At 46.8% G+C, this 17,313-nt stretch overlaps 1 protein-coding gene across 1 annotated transcript; it reads left to right on the top strand.

Annotated features, from left to right (window-relative positions):
- The first annotated feature begins 11,806 nt into the window (after positions 1-11,806).
- On the top strand, positions 11,807-17,017 carry LOC308480919 (ly6/PLAUR domain-containing protein 2-like). Its single transcript, XM_081012913.1, has 3 exons — positions 11,807-11,996; positions 14,172-14,291; positions 16,742-17,017. Exons 1-3 carry the CDS (start codon positions 11,945-11,947, stop codon positions 16,951-16,953), a joined length of 384 nt encoding a protein of 127 aa, XP_080869039.1. The 5' UTR covers positions 11,807-11,944; the 3' UTR covers positions 16,954-17,017.
- The last annotated feature ends 296 nt before the right edge of the window (positions 17,018-17,313 follow it).

The raw sequence follows: 17,313 nt of genomic DNA, 5'->3' as shown, positions 1-17,313 counted from the left end.
GGGGGAACCACAGTGCGAGATCACAGCAACCCAAATGGCCTCCATGTTCTGGTGATAAAAAACGGGAAGATGGCACCCAGGAAGATAGCATCCTGGATTTTGGCCTCAAAGTGTTGGCTGCTGTAGTGGATACTGATCCTGCACTGCAAGGGGTTGGACTAGATGATTACAGGGGTCCCTTCCAGCCCTGTGATTGTATGAGAGACAAATACTCTGACCTTGCATAAAGCAGCCTTCCTTCGTTGCAGCCAAATTTATCTTACCTGTCAAAGCAAGATATTATTTCGTACGGCTTGTTACCCTTTAACATTTCCCCATGGCTCTTGATTAGTCACGCAGACACCCTGGATCAAGACTCCAGGGTCCAGTGACTTTGCCGCCTGGTGCAGAGTCTCAGCGGACGGTCTTACGCAAGTGCAGAAGGCTGCAGGCGTTCATGGGTGGCGATGCAAAGGGAGAGGCGACATTCTGCCTGGGCGGCTTGGAAAAACACCAGCCGGCTGCAACACCCTGCCCCAGGGACCGTATCGTGGCCCCTGCCTTGTCACCCAAACAAGAGGAAGAAGGTTCTATTGTTCCACATAATTCTCCCTGGCAGAAACCGAGAGCTGTTTTACGAACGCCTGGTGAAAAGAGAGCCCTGCCCTTTCGTTACGAAACCAAAGCACTCATGAATGCAAACATTAATACCCCCAGAGGGAACATTAAGTCCAGAGCTTTGTTTTCCCCCAGCCGGAACTCACCAGAACGCAGTTCTGGCACCTGTCAAGGTAGGCACCATTGGCATTGTAAGAGAAGAAGAGAGGCATTCATAGAGAGTTTTTGCACCTCTTTTTCTAGAAAAATAGCACTGGTTAAGTCCCTTTCCAAGTTCACATAGAGATATCACAGAAATATGGCTGCATTGAGTGGACAAGCCCAAGAGCTGGCCCAACAGTCAAGAAAGTGGTTTCTGCATGTGCTATTGTAATGGCCTGGGACTCAGGCTCGGACTCAGAACCAGAGGAGTCTCAGTCTGTACTGGATCCTTTGCCTCGGGCATCATCTGAACCAAATCTGGGGCCTGATCCTGAAGAGTCCCAGTCTGCACAGGTTCCCCTGCAACAAGCACCAGCAAGGCCGAGTCAGGGGCCTGAGCCTGCCCTGGCTCCAGATGTGGGGATGACCTCGTTGCCTTCAGCTGGGCCATCACTTACAGCTGCTCCACTACCGGTTGGGTCAGGGTAGGCTGAGGCGGCCTCTGGGTCTAGTAACCCACCAATGTATCCCGAGCTGCAGAGACTCAGGTCTGAGAGAAGGAGAGACCTGAGTACTCGCAGGAGTGTTCGCCTTCGGATGAAACAGGGAGGTGAGTCACCAGGGGATCAGGACTGGCCGTTACCCAGACAAAGATAAAAGGCTGTCGGACCTCGCCCCAGGTTGCGGGAGCAACATTGCTGTATGCTAGATCTTGCCTGAGATTCTGTACCTGTCCCTGCCTGGTTTCCTGCCTCGTGTCCTGCCTTGGCCCTGTCGAACTGACTCCTAGCGGAACCTTCAGATTCTGGACCCGTCCTGGACCACATTTCATGGGTTACCCCCGGGCCCAGCACAGCTATGGAGGGAAATGAGGGGCAGGTGGAGCTTGTCAACCTGAGAAAGGAGCCCATCTAGAAGAAGGAAAACTCTGCTCCTCAACCTCTGCTGCATTGTAGGGTATCTTCAGGAGAAGAAAAGGCTAAGGAGTAAACGCTGTACACATCCAGAGTGGAGTCCTTAAGGCTGGATGGCACCTTGTACGCCTCCTTCCAGCAACTCCTGCAGCCAAGCTGGTGCCAAACATTTCGCTCTGCTTTCCTTTGGACCACAACAGCGAGGCAGAGAGGGGTGGGGGTTTGTCGCCTTGGTAGCCCAGGACCCCCACACACTCTGCCCAGGCTTCGCCCTTGGTGATGCACTCCATTGTCTTTTGAGTCAGACGGATGCCAAGAATTGCTCTAGTTATCTCCCACTTGGGCTACTGCAATGTGCTCTTTGTGCGGCTACCTTTGAAGGTGACCCGGAAACTACAACTAATCCAGAATGCGGCAGCTACACTGGTGACTGGGAGTGGCCACCGGGACCACATAACACTGGTCCTGAGAGATCTGCACTGGCTCCCAGTACGTGTTGGTGCTACCTTTAAAGCCCTAAACAGCCTCAAAGGCCCAGTATCGTCTCCACCCCTGTCGTTCAGCCCAGACACTGAGGTCCAGCTCCGAGGGCCTTTGGCGGTTCCCTCACTGCGAAAAGTGAAGTTACCAGGAACTAGGCAGAGGACCTTCTCAGTGGTGGCGCCCGCCCTGTGGAACGCCCTCCCACCAGATGTCAAGGAAATAAACAACTATCTTACTTTTAGAAGACATCTGAAGGCAGACCTGTTTAGGGAAGTTTTAAATGTTTGATTTTGCTTTTAATATTCTGTTGGGAGCTGCCCAGAGTGGCTGGGGAAACCCAGCCAGATGGGTGGGGTATAAATAATAAATTAGTAGTAGTAGTAGTAGTAGTAGTAGTACATCTTTTCACCTCTCTCTCCCTGTCTACCCACCACCACCCGAGGCCCACCTTCAAAATTATGAGCAACCTTCAAATCCCCCAAAGTGGAAAATTCTGCCTTTCCCTCAAAGCCACTGCCTTACGTTCCCCCACTCACACTGATGCAAATAAATGTGTCATTGTCTTTCCTTTTGCTTCCAAGGTTCGGGCACAAGTACAGCAGAGGTTGGCAGCGCAGAAATGAAAGTGGGAAGGGGGTTGCAATGGAGTATCCTGGCAGTGGGCAGGGCTGACTGGCTGGAACGTCAGGCGGGAGCAATCCGCATTAGAGCATGGTTTTATAGCTTAAAAAGCTGGAGAGTCTTAGGTCAACCATGCATGCTGTTCCCATCATCATCCTTTCCCAATTGACAAGTACTGGGGCTGAAGGGGACATTCTGCTCTGGAAAAACACTAGCTGGACTTCTCCAATCCATAAACCACGGACTGACCTGAGTTTAATGGACCTGTTTCATAACTTTCCCTCAAGGCTGCTGAGATAAGGCAGGCGTTTCGGGACCCCAGGACCTGGGAAATTATTACCTCTGATAATGCAGGAGGGTGGTTTTTTCCCCCCAGAAGACAGGGTTTACGCGATTTCCATCACCAAACCTTTACAGAAGCCGCTTGCATTGTGTGTTTGGATCGCCTGCTCAGCGCTCAACATACAAGTGAAACTCGGAAAATTAGAATATGGTGGAAAAGTTCATTTATTTCAGTAATTCAACTTAAAAGGTGAAACTAATATATGAGATAGACTCATGACATGCAAAGCGAGATATGTCAAGCCTTTATTTGTTATAATTGTGATGATCATGCTGATGAAAACCCCAAATTAACAATCTCAGAAAATTAGAATATTAAATGAAATCAGCAAAACAAGGGCTGCAAATAGAGCAATATTGGACCTCTGAGAAGTAGAAGCATGCACATGTACGCAGTACTTGGTTTGGGCCCTTTTGCATCAATTACTGCCTCAATGCGGCGTGGCACGGATGCTATCAGCCTGTGGCACTGCTGAGGTGTTATGGGAGACCAGGATGCTTCAATAGCAGCCTTCAGCTCTTCTGCAATGCATTCCAATATTGCTCTATCAGCTGTACGCCACGATCATCACAATGATAACAAATAAAGGCTTGACGCATCTCGCTTTGCATGTCATGAGTCTATCTCATATATTATGAGTCTATCTCATATATTAGTTTCACCTGTAAGAGCAAGAGAAGAGCCTGTTGGATCAGGCCAGCTTCCTGTTCTCACAACCAGGTGCCTGCGTGGGAAACCAGCACGCAGGATTCTAACCTGAGAGCAAAATGTGATGGGTGCAAATATGCCTTTTAGCTGATTGTATACTGGATGTTATCTTCTGACTTGTTCTTGGTTTGGTAGGAATTATGGCCTATTCACAAATGTGTCCACCCACCTGTCAAATGTGGTCCATTGGGTGGGGTGGGTGGAGAAGGTAAAGATCTGGGTCACTGCCTAGATCCAGTCTCCCCAACCCTGGATTAAAGGGTTTAGTGAACGGCTCAAGCAGAAGAAGTGGGTTTTAATCATTTCAACCTCCGTGATCAAGCAGTGATGGGAAGCAGTCTTTGAGCTATCCCAGATCAAAGTTGCTAAGGACCTTGCGAATTAATAGGTAAAGGTAAAGGGACCCCTCACCATTAGGTCCAGTCGTGACTGACTCTGGGGTTGCGGCACTCATCTCGCTTTACTGGCCGAGGGAGCCGGCGTACAGCTTCCGGGTCATGTGGCCAGCATGACTAAGCCGCTTCTGGCGAACCAGAGCAGCGCACGGAAACGCTGTTTACCTTCCCGCCGGAGCGGTACCTACTTATCTACTTGCACTTTGAGGTGCTTTCGAACTGCTAGGTTGGCAGGAGCAGGGACCGAGCAACGGGAGCTCACTCTGTCATGGGGATTCGAACCTCTGACCTTCTGATCGGCAAGTCCTAGGCTCTGTGGTTTAACCCGCATCGCCACCCGCGTCTCTTAATTAATTAATTTATTACAAATTAATACAAGACCCTTAAACTGGGCCAGGTAGCATATGGGCAGCCCGTGGAAACATTTCAGAACCGGTCTCACACCCTCCAACATTTGGGCTTGCACTCTAGTGGTACGGCTAAGGGAGCTGGGCATGTTTAGCCTGGAGAAGAGGAGGTTAAGGGGTGATATGATAGCCATGTTCAAATATATAAAAGGATGTCACATAGAGGAGGGAGAAAGGTTGTTTTCTGCTGCTCCAGAGAAGCGGACACGGAGCAATGGATCCAAACTACAAGAAAGAAGATTCCACCTAAACATTAGGAAGAACTTCCTGACAGTAAGAGCTGTTCGACATTGGAATTTGCTGCCAAGGAGTGTGGTGGAGTCTCCTTCTTTGGAGGTCTTTAAGCAGAGGCTTGACAACCATATGTCAGGAGTGCTCTGATGGTGTTTCCTGCTTGGCAGGGGGTTGGACTCGATGGCCCTTGTGGTCTCTTCCAACTCTATGATTCTATGATTCTATGATTCTATAGTGTGAGCCAACTGACTTGCACCACAAATCTGTATGAGAAAACACCCGACTTTTGGTCTTGCGCCTTGGTGCAGCCCAAGCATGGGAGCCAAAATGCAACCTCTGGGATTGTCATCCTAAACCGTGGAGGCTTCTGTCAATCCAGATTGCCCCCCTTAAAATGTGACAGTTGTGTATTATGCTGTCTGCCCCCATCAACAATCTAGCCGCAGTGTTTTGCAGCAGCTGTAGTCTCCAAGAGAGGACCCGCTTAGAGCCCATTGCAGTAATCCAGCCTTGAGGTTACCGGAGGATGAATCGTGCATTTGAATGATTTGAAGGAAGAGAAAGAGGTCAAAGTCTTAGGAGGCAGTTTCAGGATTAGGGGTCAGCAAGGGAGAATGGGAGGTGTAGTATCAGAAAATAATAATAATAATAATAATAATAATAATAATAATAATAATTTATTTATATCCCGCCCTCCCCAGCCAAAGCCGGGCTCAGAGCGGCTAACAACAGTAAAAATAACACAGTTTACATAAAATCACAATCAATTGATTGAAATACATTCTAAAATAACTTCATTCTAAAATCAATTCAGAGTCAAATTAATGGCAACCATTGGGCTAGAGTTCTATGAGGATTACAGAAGGAGGGGGTCAGACTGTGCCTTGGCTAAAGGCCTGGTGGAACAGCTCTGTCTTGCAGGCCCTGCGGAAAGATGTCAAGTCTTGCAGGGCCCTAGTCTCTTGTGGCAGAGCGTTCCACCAGATCGGGGCCACAGCCGAAAAAGCCCTGGCTCTAGTTGAGGCCAGCCTAACCTCCCTGTGACCCAGGACCTCCAAGATGTTTTTGTTTGAAGACCGTAAGGTCCTCCGTGGGAGGGAGAGGCAGTCCCGTAGGTACGAGGGTCCTATGCCATAAAGGGCTTTAAACAGAGTTTTCTTCCAGTTTTCTGACGATGGTTGAGTTGGAGGAATGAAGGCAGGGGCGTAGGAAGCGGGGTACAGTCCACCCCAGGTGTCATCCTTGAGGGGGGTGACAAAATGGTACACCACAGGGGTCGGCACTTACCGCAGGGCCTGGCCTGCAGTGCGCCCGAGCCACACGTCTCTCCCGGGAGTGACATGGTGCCCAGGCGAACTCCATGGGCAGCTTGCCGCCTTGCCCCTCTGGGTGGAGTACCAAGGCACCCCAATGCACGGATCATCGTAGCACCCTGGAACACAAATCACCATGGCGCCCCCGTGGGGGGTTGCTCACGCCTGTGGGCGACTCGCCCCTCCCTCACCGCTCCGGGTGCCAGAGCAACTAGCTACGCCCCTGAGTGAAGGTCAGAGGCAGGGATATAACAGCATATCAGGGCAGGGAAATGTGAGTGGGGTGGGAGCCATGAAAAGTGCTGGATACAGAAGGATCTAATTAATCTCAAGAACACAGTAAGAGTCTGTTGGATCAGGCCAATGGGCCATCTAGTCCAGCAATCAGGATTTGAATTCAAGAGCACTCTCCATACGGCTTCTACTTACCACTGTGCAATAGCTAAGATAAATTCCTGCAGGCTCCATAGGGTCTCGATTTATATTGATTATTCACAGTACAGACATACCTCATGTTACGTCCGCTTCATGTTACGTTCTTTAACGTTACGTCCCGTGGCGATCTGGAAGTACCAGAAAGGGTTACTTCCGGGTTTCGCCACTCGCGCATGCGCAGATGCACAAAATGACATCACGCGCATGCACAGAAGCGGTGAATCGCAACCCATGTGTGCGCGGACGCACCGCTGCGTGTTGCGTTCTTTTCATGTTGCAAATGAGCCTCTGGAACGGATCCCGTTCGCAACCAGAGGTACCACTGTGGTGCAGTAATTTCCCTTCTACATCAGTCACAGCAGCCAACAGGGCAAACTTATCCATAGGCGCTAGGGGTGCGGGGCACCCGCATGCCAGGCTCTCAGGGGCACCAGGCTGAGAGTCCAGGGCCAAGATTTGGAGTCCAGTGATGAAGAGCCAGGCCAGCCGACAGCCGCTGCCGAGCTGCACAGAGCCCATCAGAACGCCGCAGGCTTTTCTGCTGCGGGCACTGAGGCCGCCGGCCGGCTCCGCCCTCCTGCGCGCCTGGGATTGGCAGACCGTCGAAAGGCCCGCCCAGTACATGCCTGCTGCTCACACGAGGCACACAGCTTCCCTTCCAAGCCTCTGCAGGGATTGCTCTCCACCCGTAGCGGCATGGGAGAGTGTTGCGTTGTTGTTGTTGTTTAGTCGTTTAGTCGTGTCCGACTCTTCATGACCCCATGGACCAGAGCACGCCAGGCCCTCCTGTCTTCCACTGCCTCCGGCAGTTTGGTCAAACTCATGCTGGTAGCTTTGAGAACACTGTCCAACCATCTCGTCCTCTGTCGTCCCCTTCTTCTTGTGCCCTCCATCTTTCCCAACATCAGGGTCTTTTCCAGGGAGTCTTCTCTTCTCATGAGGTGGCCAAAGTCTAGGAGCCTCAGCTTCAGGATCTGTCCTTCCAGTGAGCACTCAGGGCTGATTTCCTTCAGAATGGAGAGGTTTGATCTTCTTGCAGTCCATGGGACTCTCAAGAGTCTCCTCCAGCACCAGAATTCAAAAGCATCCATTCTTCGGCGATCAGCCTTCTTTATGGTCCAGCTCTCACTTCCATACATCACTACTGGGAAAACCATAGCTTGAACTATACGGACTTTGTTGGCAAGGTGATGTCTCTGCTTTTTAAGGTGTTCTCTTGGTTGTGTGCCTCCCCCCAAACAACTCTGAGCTGCCCCCCTAAAAGACGCTCAACAACTTTGGCCTCCCCCCCAAAAAAAAATAATTGGGGGCACCGGGCAGTTTTTTGCAGTCTGGCGCCGCATATGCTAAAGGCATATGGAGAAATGATCTTAACACTTTGAACTGAAGCAGACCTTGCATGGATGTGACTTGAATCTGTACCGTAAAGTATTTCCCAAGCCCATTTTGATGCCATGTGTACGACTGCATGCAAGACTTAACATCTGTACATGCATTCTTCCCAGAAGACAACACTTGGTTGCTCTTTTTTATTTTTATTTTTAAAATAAAGTTTGTTTGTTTTTTAAAATTTTTATTTTTTATCAACAACCAAAACACAAACAGTGAACCACCACCACCCCAGGCGGCTGATACATTGGGTATACATAATCAATAATAACATAGTCAAATCAACCATATGTACAATTTTATATACGTTAACACTCCTCCCTCCACAAGGTTTATTTAACTTTTAACATTTTAATTACCCCAAATTGTTCACACCTACCTACATAATTCAATATCTTCTCAAACCAATCCTCCTCTTTCTCACTGACCTTAATCGCTTTCATTCTGTGTATCTTCACAGTTAGATATTCTAAAATTATAATATTATTCAGTTTTTTTCCTCCATTGGTACACCCCTAACTCACCCCTACTTGCTATAACCTGTCTGGCTGCAGTTACCATCCATTTTGCCCATTTACATTCCTCTTTTGTTTTTAACTCGGTGCTACTCAGACTAATAAGAACCATTAATTTAGATATTCCCACTTTCCTACCAAAACAATTAAATTTGTAATGAAAATTTTAAAAAATTCTTGCAGGCTCTTTGCTGCTCTGCATATTTTCAGTGGAGATTGGATAAGAACTTGCTGCGGACTCCAGTCTGCTACACCCAGAGCCAATTACCTGTTGCTTTTGGGGACATGAAATACCGTGAATCGGCATAAGAACTTGCTGCGGACTCCAGTCTGGGGCACCCTGAGCCAATTACCTGTTGCTTTTGGGGACATGAATCACCGTGAATCGGCACAAAAATTAGGCGTTTTACGAGGTCACCCAGAAGTGCTTGTAAAAATATTGAACCTCGTGAATCATTGTCCTCATAGCGGCATGTCACTTTGGGTTTAGGAGAGGCCGTTCACAGCAGATGAGCACCAAAGCCTTGACAAAAGGACAGGTATTTGTGAGAGAGGTGTGCCCCTCTCAGGTGGGGCCCTTATCCTCTATCTCTCCAGATCACCCTGCCCTCCCAAAAATGTACCCAAAAAAAGGAGTTTTTTCTGGCCTGAGGCCTAGGAAGGTGTGTCGTTTCGAGACAAAACATTTCAAGAGAAACTCAGCCAAGAGCAAAGAATGCTTTTCTTTTTATTCCCAGTGTCTCCCCATCTTGGCCCAAAAGATTGACTAGCGCTTAGGATGGAGTGATTTATTACCGTACAACAAGGCTGGGAAAAACGAGCAGCGAGAAAATATAAAGCACCAGCAGAGTTTGAAGGCCCTGGGGAAATGGAATAAAAAGTCTGCTGTGCTTAAGGCTGCAGTCTTAGTTACACCTGGGAGCATGCCGCGTACACCCACGTTGTTATCGTTAATAATAATATTTTATTTATATCCCGCCCTCCCCAGCCGAAGCTGGGCTCAGAGCGACTAACAACAATAAAAGTAACACAATTTACATAAAATCACAATCAATTAATTGAAATGCATTCTAAAATCAATTCATTCTAAAATCAATTCAGAGTCAAATTAATGGCAACCATTGGGCTAGAGTTCCATGAGGATTACAGAAGGAGGGGGTCAGGCTGTGACTTGGCCAAAGGCCTGGTGGAACAGCTCTGTCTTGCAGGCCCTGCGGAAAGATGTCAAGTCGTGGGAGAGCATTCCACCAGGTTGGGGCCACAGCCGAAAAGGCCCTGGCTCTGGTTGAGGCCAGCCTAACCTCCCTGCGGCCCGGGACCTCCAAGATGTTTTTGTTTGAAGACTGTAAGGTCCTCCGTGGGACATACCAGGAGAAGTATGTTGTTATTGTTGTTGTTGTTGCTGCTGCTGCTGCTGCTGTTGTTTATTGAATTTATATAGTGCCCTATGCCCGCAGGTCTGAGCTGCCTGTGCCACAGTGGGAACTTGCCAATGAAAATTTTTCCTGGTTTACCAGCAGACTGCTAGGTTCTGTACACATGCAAAAAACGGTTGCCAAGCTGGAAGGCTTTAAAAGAGGATTTGGCGGATTCACGGAGGGGGAGAGGACAATCGCAGGGGGTTGGACTAGATGACCCTCAGTGTCCCTTCCAACTCTACAATTCTGTGATTGATGGCTACCAGCCCCAATGGCTATGCTCTGCCTCCACAGAAGGAGGTAGTAATACTTTGGAATCCCAGTTTCTGACGGAAAAAGATATAAAACAAACTGTGTGATAAAATCAAGACAATAGAAAAAGTAGAATGAGAACGATTGGAAGACTTTATTGGATAAGACATGATGTTGTATAAATATCTGGTGCTTTTAGTTGTTATTTTCTTTTTCTTTTCTAGTTACTTTTAAACTTTTTGTACTTTTTGAGGCGGAGAATTCCTTTTTTCTTCTTCTTCTTCTTCTTCTTTTTCTTTTCTGTGCTTAACTTTGTTGTACTTTACACTTTGTTGTAACCTTACACTTTATTGTAAGGTTGTATTTTAAACCAATAAAGATGTATTTATAAAGAGAAAAGAAAAAGAAAAAGGAATCCCAGTTTCTGGAAAGCAGAGGAGCTGACAGATGCTTTTGTGCTTGAATTATGCTTGGGGGTTCCCTCATCTGGCTGGCCGCTGTGAGAACAGGAGACCGCTCTTCTTGTGTTCTTATGTACACAGGCTCTGATTTTATACTGAATTGTCCTGCGTGGGTGTTGCATTCATCCCCTCGAGATACTTCTGCCACCAAAAGCCCACCTCTCCTCGCCAAACCCTCATCTCCACATTTCCATCCCTCGAGACTCGTCTACTGTATGAAGTCTCCGTGGGCTCTGATTTTGTACGAAACTGAGCCATCCGCATTCACCACCTTGAACACAGTGATGGAATAATAATCTTAACGGGCCAATATTTTCAGAATATCGCCTCTACGCAGCATTAACGAGGCTGCATTAATAGAGCGTCTCATTTCAGGGGCCAAAATTTAGCGTTTGCAAATTTCTTCTTGCAAAATATGCTTTGGGGGTTTGAGGAATTCAAATTTGCTTTTGTTTTTTGATGATTGCACAATATCTAGCTTGGTGAGTCTACGTGACACACAGAAACAGCTTTCACAAAACGAAAGACTTTTACTTTTCCCTCCTAAAATGTCAGGCAAAATCCTAAATATCGATCAATCAATCAATCAATAACAATACATAACTGCAAGTACTGGGGCAATCATTTTTAATGGTATCGGTGCAATTTTACATACCAAGCAAAACGAAATTGCATTGATTTGACCAAAATAGGCCAAAGTCATGCTACCAGTTTTTCGCACCCCTCATTTGGGGAAGTGGAAAGTTGAAAAATTCACCGGTATCGATAACCCTCACCACAAATGGCTTTTGCACCGTCAGAGGCCCAAGACCCCAGCAGACAAGAAGGTGCGTCAGAGATATAGCTGTCAATGTTTCCCATTTTTTAAGGGAAATTCCCTTATTACGAATAGGATTCATCGCAAAAAGAGGGAAAAGTTGACAGCTATGGGACTCAGAGAGGACTGTCTGCCCAGATTTCCAACAATGAGCTCCGGGTAAACCTTCAGGTCTACTTCTGTCCCAGATCAAGCCTGCGTGCTTTTTTCTTTTCTTTTTTTTCTGACTGACACCTCTCTGTTCCCTCTTGTTCGCTCCTGGGCATGTCCCTAGAAGAATAGGGTGGAGGGTGGAGGAGGTGTGGCCGCAAACAAAGGCATATCTTCTTCTCACCGACTGAGAGAGCCCTTTCTCCTTGACAGCACAGCTGAGCGCAGGACAGGAAAAGGGCTGTGGCCAGGTATATAATAAGGTCCCAGCAGAGCCTGGCAGGGACTGGGAACGGGCACAGAGGAGCCGCCTGGGAGTGTTCAGAAGCCCTCCAGAGTTTGCCTGCAAGGATGAAAGCATTCCTGGCTGTTGCGCTGGCCTTCCTGGCATCCTTAAAACTTGGTAAGATTCAATTCTATCTCGGGGTGTTGCCGGTGGCTTGGCTGTGAAACTGGAATGATTGTGTGAAGGAAAGAGAAGCTGAACCCTGCCCTCAAGGAGGTGTTGTGGCCGGCTATGGCCACCCAAGGACTGAGAATCTGGAGCTGCACTCTGTACAATCTCAGGGGTGCTCTGCGATTTCTTAAATGGCTTTTCCATGCGCTGCTCTGGTTTCACCAGAAGCGGCTTAGTCCTGCTGGCCACATGACCCTGAAGCTGTACGCCGGTTCCCTCTGCCAGTAAAGCGAGATGAGCGCCACAACCCCAGAGTCGGCCACGACTGGACCTAATGGTCTTTACCTTTACGGTTACGATTTCTTAGAAATCGTGGAATTGTAGAATTGGAAGGGAACCAACGGGTCTTCTAGCTCAGGGGTTAGCAACCTTTTTGAGCAGGGGGCCGGTCCACCGTCCCTCAGACCATGTGGTGGGCCAGACTATATTTTGGGGGGAAAATATGAACGAATTCCTATGCCCCACAAATAACCCAGAGATGCATTTTAAATAAAAGGACACGTTCTACTCATTTGAAAACACACTGATTTCCAGACCGTCCGTGGGCTGGATTGAGAAAACAATTGGGCCACATCCAGCCCACGAGCCTTAGGTTGCCTACCCCTGTTCTAGCCTAATAATAATAATAAATTTTATTTATACCCTGCCCTCCACAGCCAGAGCCAGGCTCAGGGCGGCTAACACCAGTAAAATTACAATAAAAACATAATGGGGGGGACCAATTTAAAATACAGGTTAAAATGCAATTTAAAATGCAGCCTAAGCACCTTCGATGCTGAAATCACATCTAAAGTGGGAGGGGTGGGTTGGTTATTGTTTTTTTCCCGTCCTTGTTTTCATTATGCATTTCGTGTTTTTTATCTTGTATTTCTGTTGTGAGCCACCCTGAGATCTACAAATATACAAATAATAATAATAACAACAACAAGAATAGAATTGACAGGGCTCAGCCTTTTTTGTGAAGCTGTGGGGTCCTCATAAGTAAGTTCTTGAATGGCTTCTGTGACAGAGGAATTAACAGAATTAATTATTAGTAATAAGAACTTTCAGTCTGTGATTTGACAGAGGGGAAGAACATGGGGTTGGAGCCGGTGTTAGTGCTACTCAGAGTAGACCCATTGGCATTAATGGACGTGATCCACCTGGAATTATTAGTTTCAGTGGTTCTACTCTGAGTAAGCCTCCATGGCATGAACCCATGGTTTCTTGGTGCTTGATGTCTCAGGATGAAAGACAAAGGAAAGCTTCAACTTACGACTCATGAATCTGGGCTCACTAGATAGATCTGTCCAGGACGCAGGTGGCGCTGCGATCTAAACCACTGAGCCTCTTGGGCTTCCTGATTGGAAGGTCGGCAGTTCGAATCCCCGCGACGGAGTGAGTTCCCGTTGCTCTGCCCCAGCTCCTGCCAACCTAGCAGTTCGAAAGCACGCCAGTGCAAGTTGATAAATAGATACCACTGTGGTGGGAAAGTAAATGGCATTGCTGTGTGCTTTGGCTTACGTCACAGTGTTCTTTTGCGCCAGAAGCGGTTTAGTCCTGCTGACCACATCACCTGGAAAGCTGTCTGTGGACAAACGCCGGCTCCCCCGGCCTGAAAGCAAGATGAGCGCCGCAACCCCATAGTCGCCTTTGACTGGACTTAACCATCCAGGGGTCCTTTACCTTTACCTTTACTTAGATCAGCCTTTCTCAACCTTGGGTCCCCAGATGTTTTGGGACTACAACTCCCATCATCCCTAGCTAGCAAGGCCAGAGTTCAGGGATGATGGGAGTTGTAGTCCAAACAACATCTGGGGACCCAAGGTTGAGAAACACTGACCTAGATAGATCTATAGATCAGTGGTTGAGCAGCTGCTTTAAATACAGAAATTCCTGGGTTCATTCCCCTGCATGTCTAGGGAACAGGAACCTTCCTGAAACCATGGAGAGCAGCTGCCAGCCAGTGTAGGAACTACCAAGCTTGATGGAGCAATGTGGTTTGACTCAGTGTATGGCAGTTTCTGACAATCCTTGCAGCGATTTGGCACATTTAATGGCAGACAGAACCAAAGCCCCTCCGCCGGAGGTGAAGACGCAGCTCCAAGTCTGGCGTACCAATTCCCTTTCCTCCTCTTACAGGGCTCTGTTTGCAGTGTTATAGCTGCCAAGAACCCACCGACCTCAGCAACTGCCTGACTTTCGTCAACTGCTCCGCAGACAGCACACACTGCAAGATAACGGTGCACTCGGTGGATTCAGGTAAGGACGTGGGGACGCAACCCAAACCCTGGATCAGCCCTCCGCCAACCAGGGGCACCCTGGTTTCGGACCTCAAATCCCATTTGGCCATTGGTTGTGCCGGCTGTTGCGAGTTGTAGCCCAGAACCCTGCGGAAGGGGCACCGAGTTGGCAAAGGCTGGCCTAAAGTGACCCTTTCCCCTGTTCCTGCATTGGCCTTTTATAGAATCGTAGAGTTGGAAGGGACCTCCAAAGCTCATCTAGCCCAACCCGCTCCAAGCACAGTTAAAGAATCACTTTCATGATTTGCATTCAAAACCACTGGTACTTGGGGTATCTTCCTTGATCCTGCAGCCACTGGCTGCACGCAAGTGATCCACTCTGGGCGCACCGGCCAGCGTGAGGATCTGTTCATCTCAATAGAAGGGGGCAGTTTCACGAACTGTGTTGCCTCCCTCCACTGAAGGCAGTGGGGTGTAGTGGTTAGTGTCGGACTGGGACCTGGGAGGCGGGGGTTCAAATCCCTACTCACTGGGTGACCTTGGGCCAGTCATTGTCTCTCGGCTTAGCCTACCTTGGAGGAGAGTTGTGATATAAATGTAATGATGTTCATTACGACACTGGTTAAATAAGAAATCAAGACGGCAAACTTTTTATAAAAGAAATGGAAAATGGTTTATTGAATATTTACCAAAAAAAGGCCACCTGTAAACAGATAAGATCATTGGCAGGATTACTGTAACATAACAGTTATATATTATATATTAAATATTATATATTAAATATTATATATTATATATTATATATTATATATTATATATTATATATTATATATTATATATTATATATTATATATTATATATATATTATATATTATATATTATATATACTGTATTATATAACAGTTATTATATATTTAAAGCAGATGAATAAACGATCAAATTAAGTTAATTTGGATATGCGGAAAATATTAAAAATAAATTTAAGGAACCGCAGAAAGAAGGAAGTCAAGTTCTAACATGTTAAAATGAAGGTAAAATTATTGAAATGTATAAAACTGAAAATCATAAATATAAAAAAATTATGAGACTGGAGCACTACAGGAGCTCGTAACAGGGGTGTAAGAAGCTCTAAGTGATTAATTAATCTATATATTTTAAGCCCACTTGCGATTTGCACCCCCTATTATTCAAGCGAGGCACACATGGCCTTGACAACTGATCCAGCGCGCACCTGAGATGCTTCCGCCGATGCACCCTTATCTCAGTCTTTCTCTGCCTCCCCATTCCCAAGGGAGTGTCACCGTCCCAAACTGTGGTATGCATTGCATTCCAAGGTTGCAGAGAGATTTCTAGCCATCAGAAGTGCATCTCCTGTTTATTAGCTCCTGTTTATTAGCTGACCTCGGATAGGTCATCCGGGACATTTGGCAAGCCGTCAGCTAAACAAAGAACGGCCTCCCAACATCCCTAACAATAGGAACCAGGATATTTCATAAAATCACAGAATTGTAGTGGTTGGAAAGGACAACATGGGTCATCCAGCCCAACCCTCTGCATGTCGAATGACTTTGTCAGATTATTATTTACAATCAATTTAGCTGTTTGGTCAGAATATACAGCTCTTATAGCCTTCATAAATGTGCCCTCTATCCCCATTGCCTCCATACTTTTTAACAAAAATTGCCATGATACGTTGTCAAACGCTTTTTCTGCGTTAGTAAATATTAACGCAGCTGGTATTTTGTTTTTAGCTTCTAAATATTCTATAATATCTACAATATGTCTCACATTGTCTTTGAGCTATCTGTCCGGGAGAAACCCAGCTTGATCCTTGTGTATAAGATCTTTTAAACTTCTTTTCAGTCTGTTTGCCAAAATTTCTGTGAAAATTTTATAATCATTGTTTAACAATGAGATGGGTCTATAATTTTTAATATTTAGTCTGTCAGCTTCTGGTTTAGGAATCAAAGTTATGCGCGTTTCTTTCCATGTTCTTGGTATATTTCCTCCTTGCAAAATCACACAATACAGGGGTTAGTTGGTCCTCTAAGATTTTATAATATTTTGCTGAAAATCCGTCCGGGCCTGGGGCTTTACCTATTTTCATCTTTTTTATTGCACTTTGAATCTCTTCTTTTGTTATTGGTTTATTCAGTTGTTCTCTTTCTTCCTCTGTTATTTGTTTCCCTTTGTAATCTTCTAGATATTCTCCTATTTTACTTATCTCTTCATTCTCTTTCTTATATAGTTCTTAATAAAATTTCTGAAAGGTTTTCTTTATTTCCTTCTGATGTTCTCTTTGGTGTTCTCCTACCCTCTGCAGTGGAAGGATATTTTTGCCCAATATGAGGCTCAAACTCATGGCCCTGAGATTGAGAGTCTCATGTTCTACCGACTGAGCTACCTTGCTTTGAAGAACAGCATCGCTGAAAAGCCTAACTTCTCCACCTTCTCTCATTCTCCCTCCAGGATACCCCTTTTTCGGAAACATCACCGTCACCAAATCCTGCGCCAAAAACTGCGTGCCTTCGGAGCCAGATGGGATCGGTGAAACTCGCCCGGTCTACTGTTGTGACACCGAGCTTTGCAACGTTGGCTCCGGGCAACAGGCCAGGGCTGCAATCTCCGCCACGGCTTTTATAGCTGCCCTCGCTTTCGGCCTCCTGTGGACCAGACTGTAAGGCTTCAGGAAGAGGGCGGGTGGATTTTGGAGGAACATCGTCCAGGGAACAGAAGAGGGGAAGGGGGAAAAAAACTTGGCCATGTAATCTAGAGCAGGAAAACTTCAGCAATTTCCAGACTGCTTCCAAAGGTTTGTTGCCGTTCTCCCTTCAAACGGACATCAAGGGGTCAAGAAAACTTCGGGGAAATAATTGCACAAGAGAGTGAATATCAGGGCTGTATAATCACCACCCGGCACACCTTCAGCCTGTAACCTGCTTAGCAGTTAAAAACATTAAAAATTATTTTAAGACCTACCCTACAGGGTTGTTGCGAGGATGGGCCAGATCAGGATTGCAAAACCATTTTGCATGCCTAGA

The sequence above is a fragment of the Podarcis pityusensis genome (assembly GCF_964106645.2).
Source record: "Podarcis pityusensis genome assembly, chromosome: 7".
In the NCBI taxonomy this organism is placed as follows: Eukaryota; Metazoa; Chordata; class Lepidosauria; order Squamata; family Lacertidae; genus Podarcis; species Podarcis pityusensis.
Note: the sequence above shows the minus strand (reverse complement) of the source record. Positions and strands in the feature narration are given on the sequence as shown.

What these genes read in the sequence shown, in the direction of transcription:
- LOC308480919 (XM_081012913.1), top strand. Translation starts at nt 11,945, where the DNA reads ATGAAAGCATTCCTGGCTGTTGCGCTGGCCTTCCTGGCATCCTTAAAA. An exon ending in CCTGGCATCCTTAAAACTTG is followed by an intron (nt 11,997 to 14,171) that starts GTAAGATTCAAT and finishes CTCCTCTTACAG; the next exon opens with GGCTCTGTTTGCAGTGTTAT. An exon ending in GGTGCACTCGGTGGATTCAG is followed by an intron (nt 14,292 to 16,741) that starts GTAAGGACGTGG and finishes TTCTCCCTCCAG; the next exon opens with GATACCCCTTTTTCGGAAAC.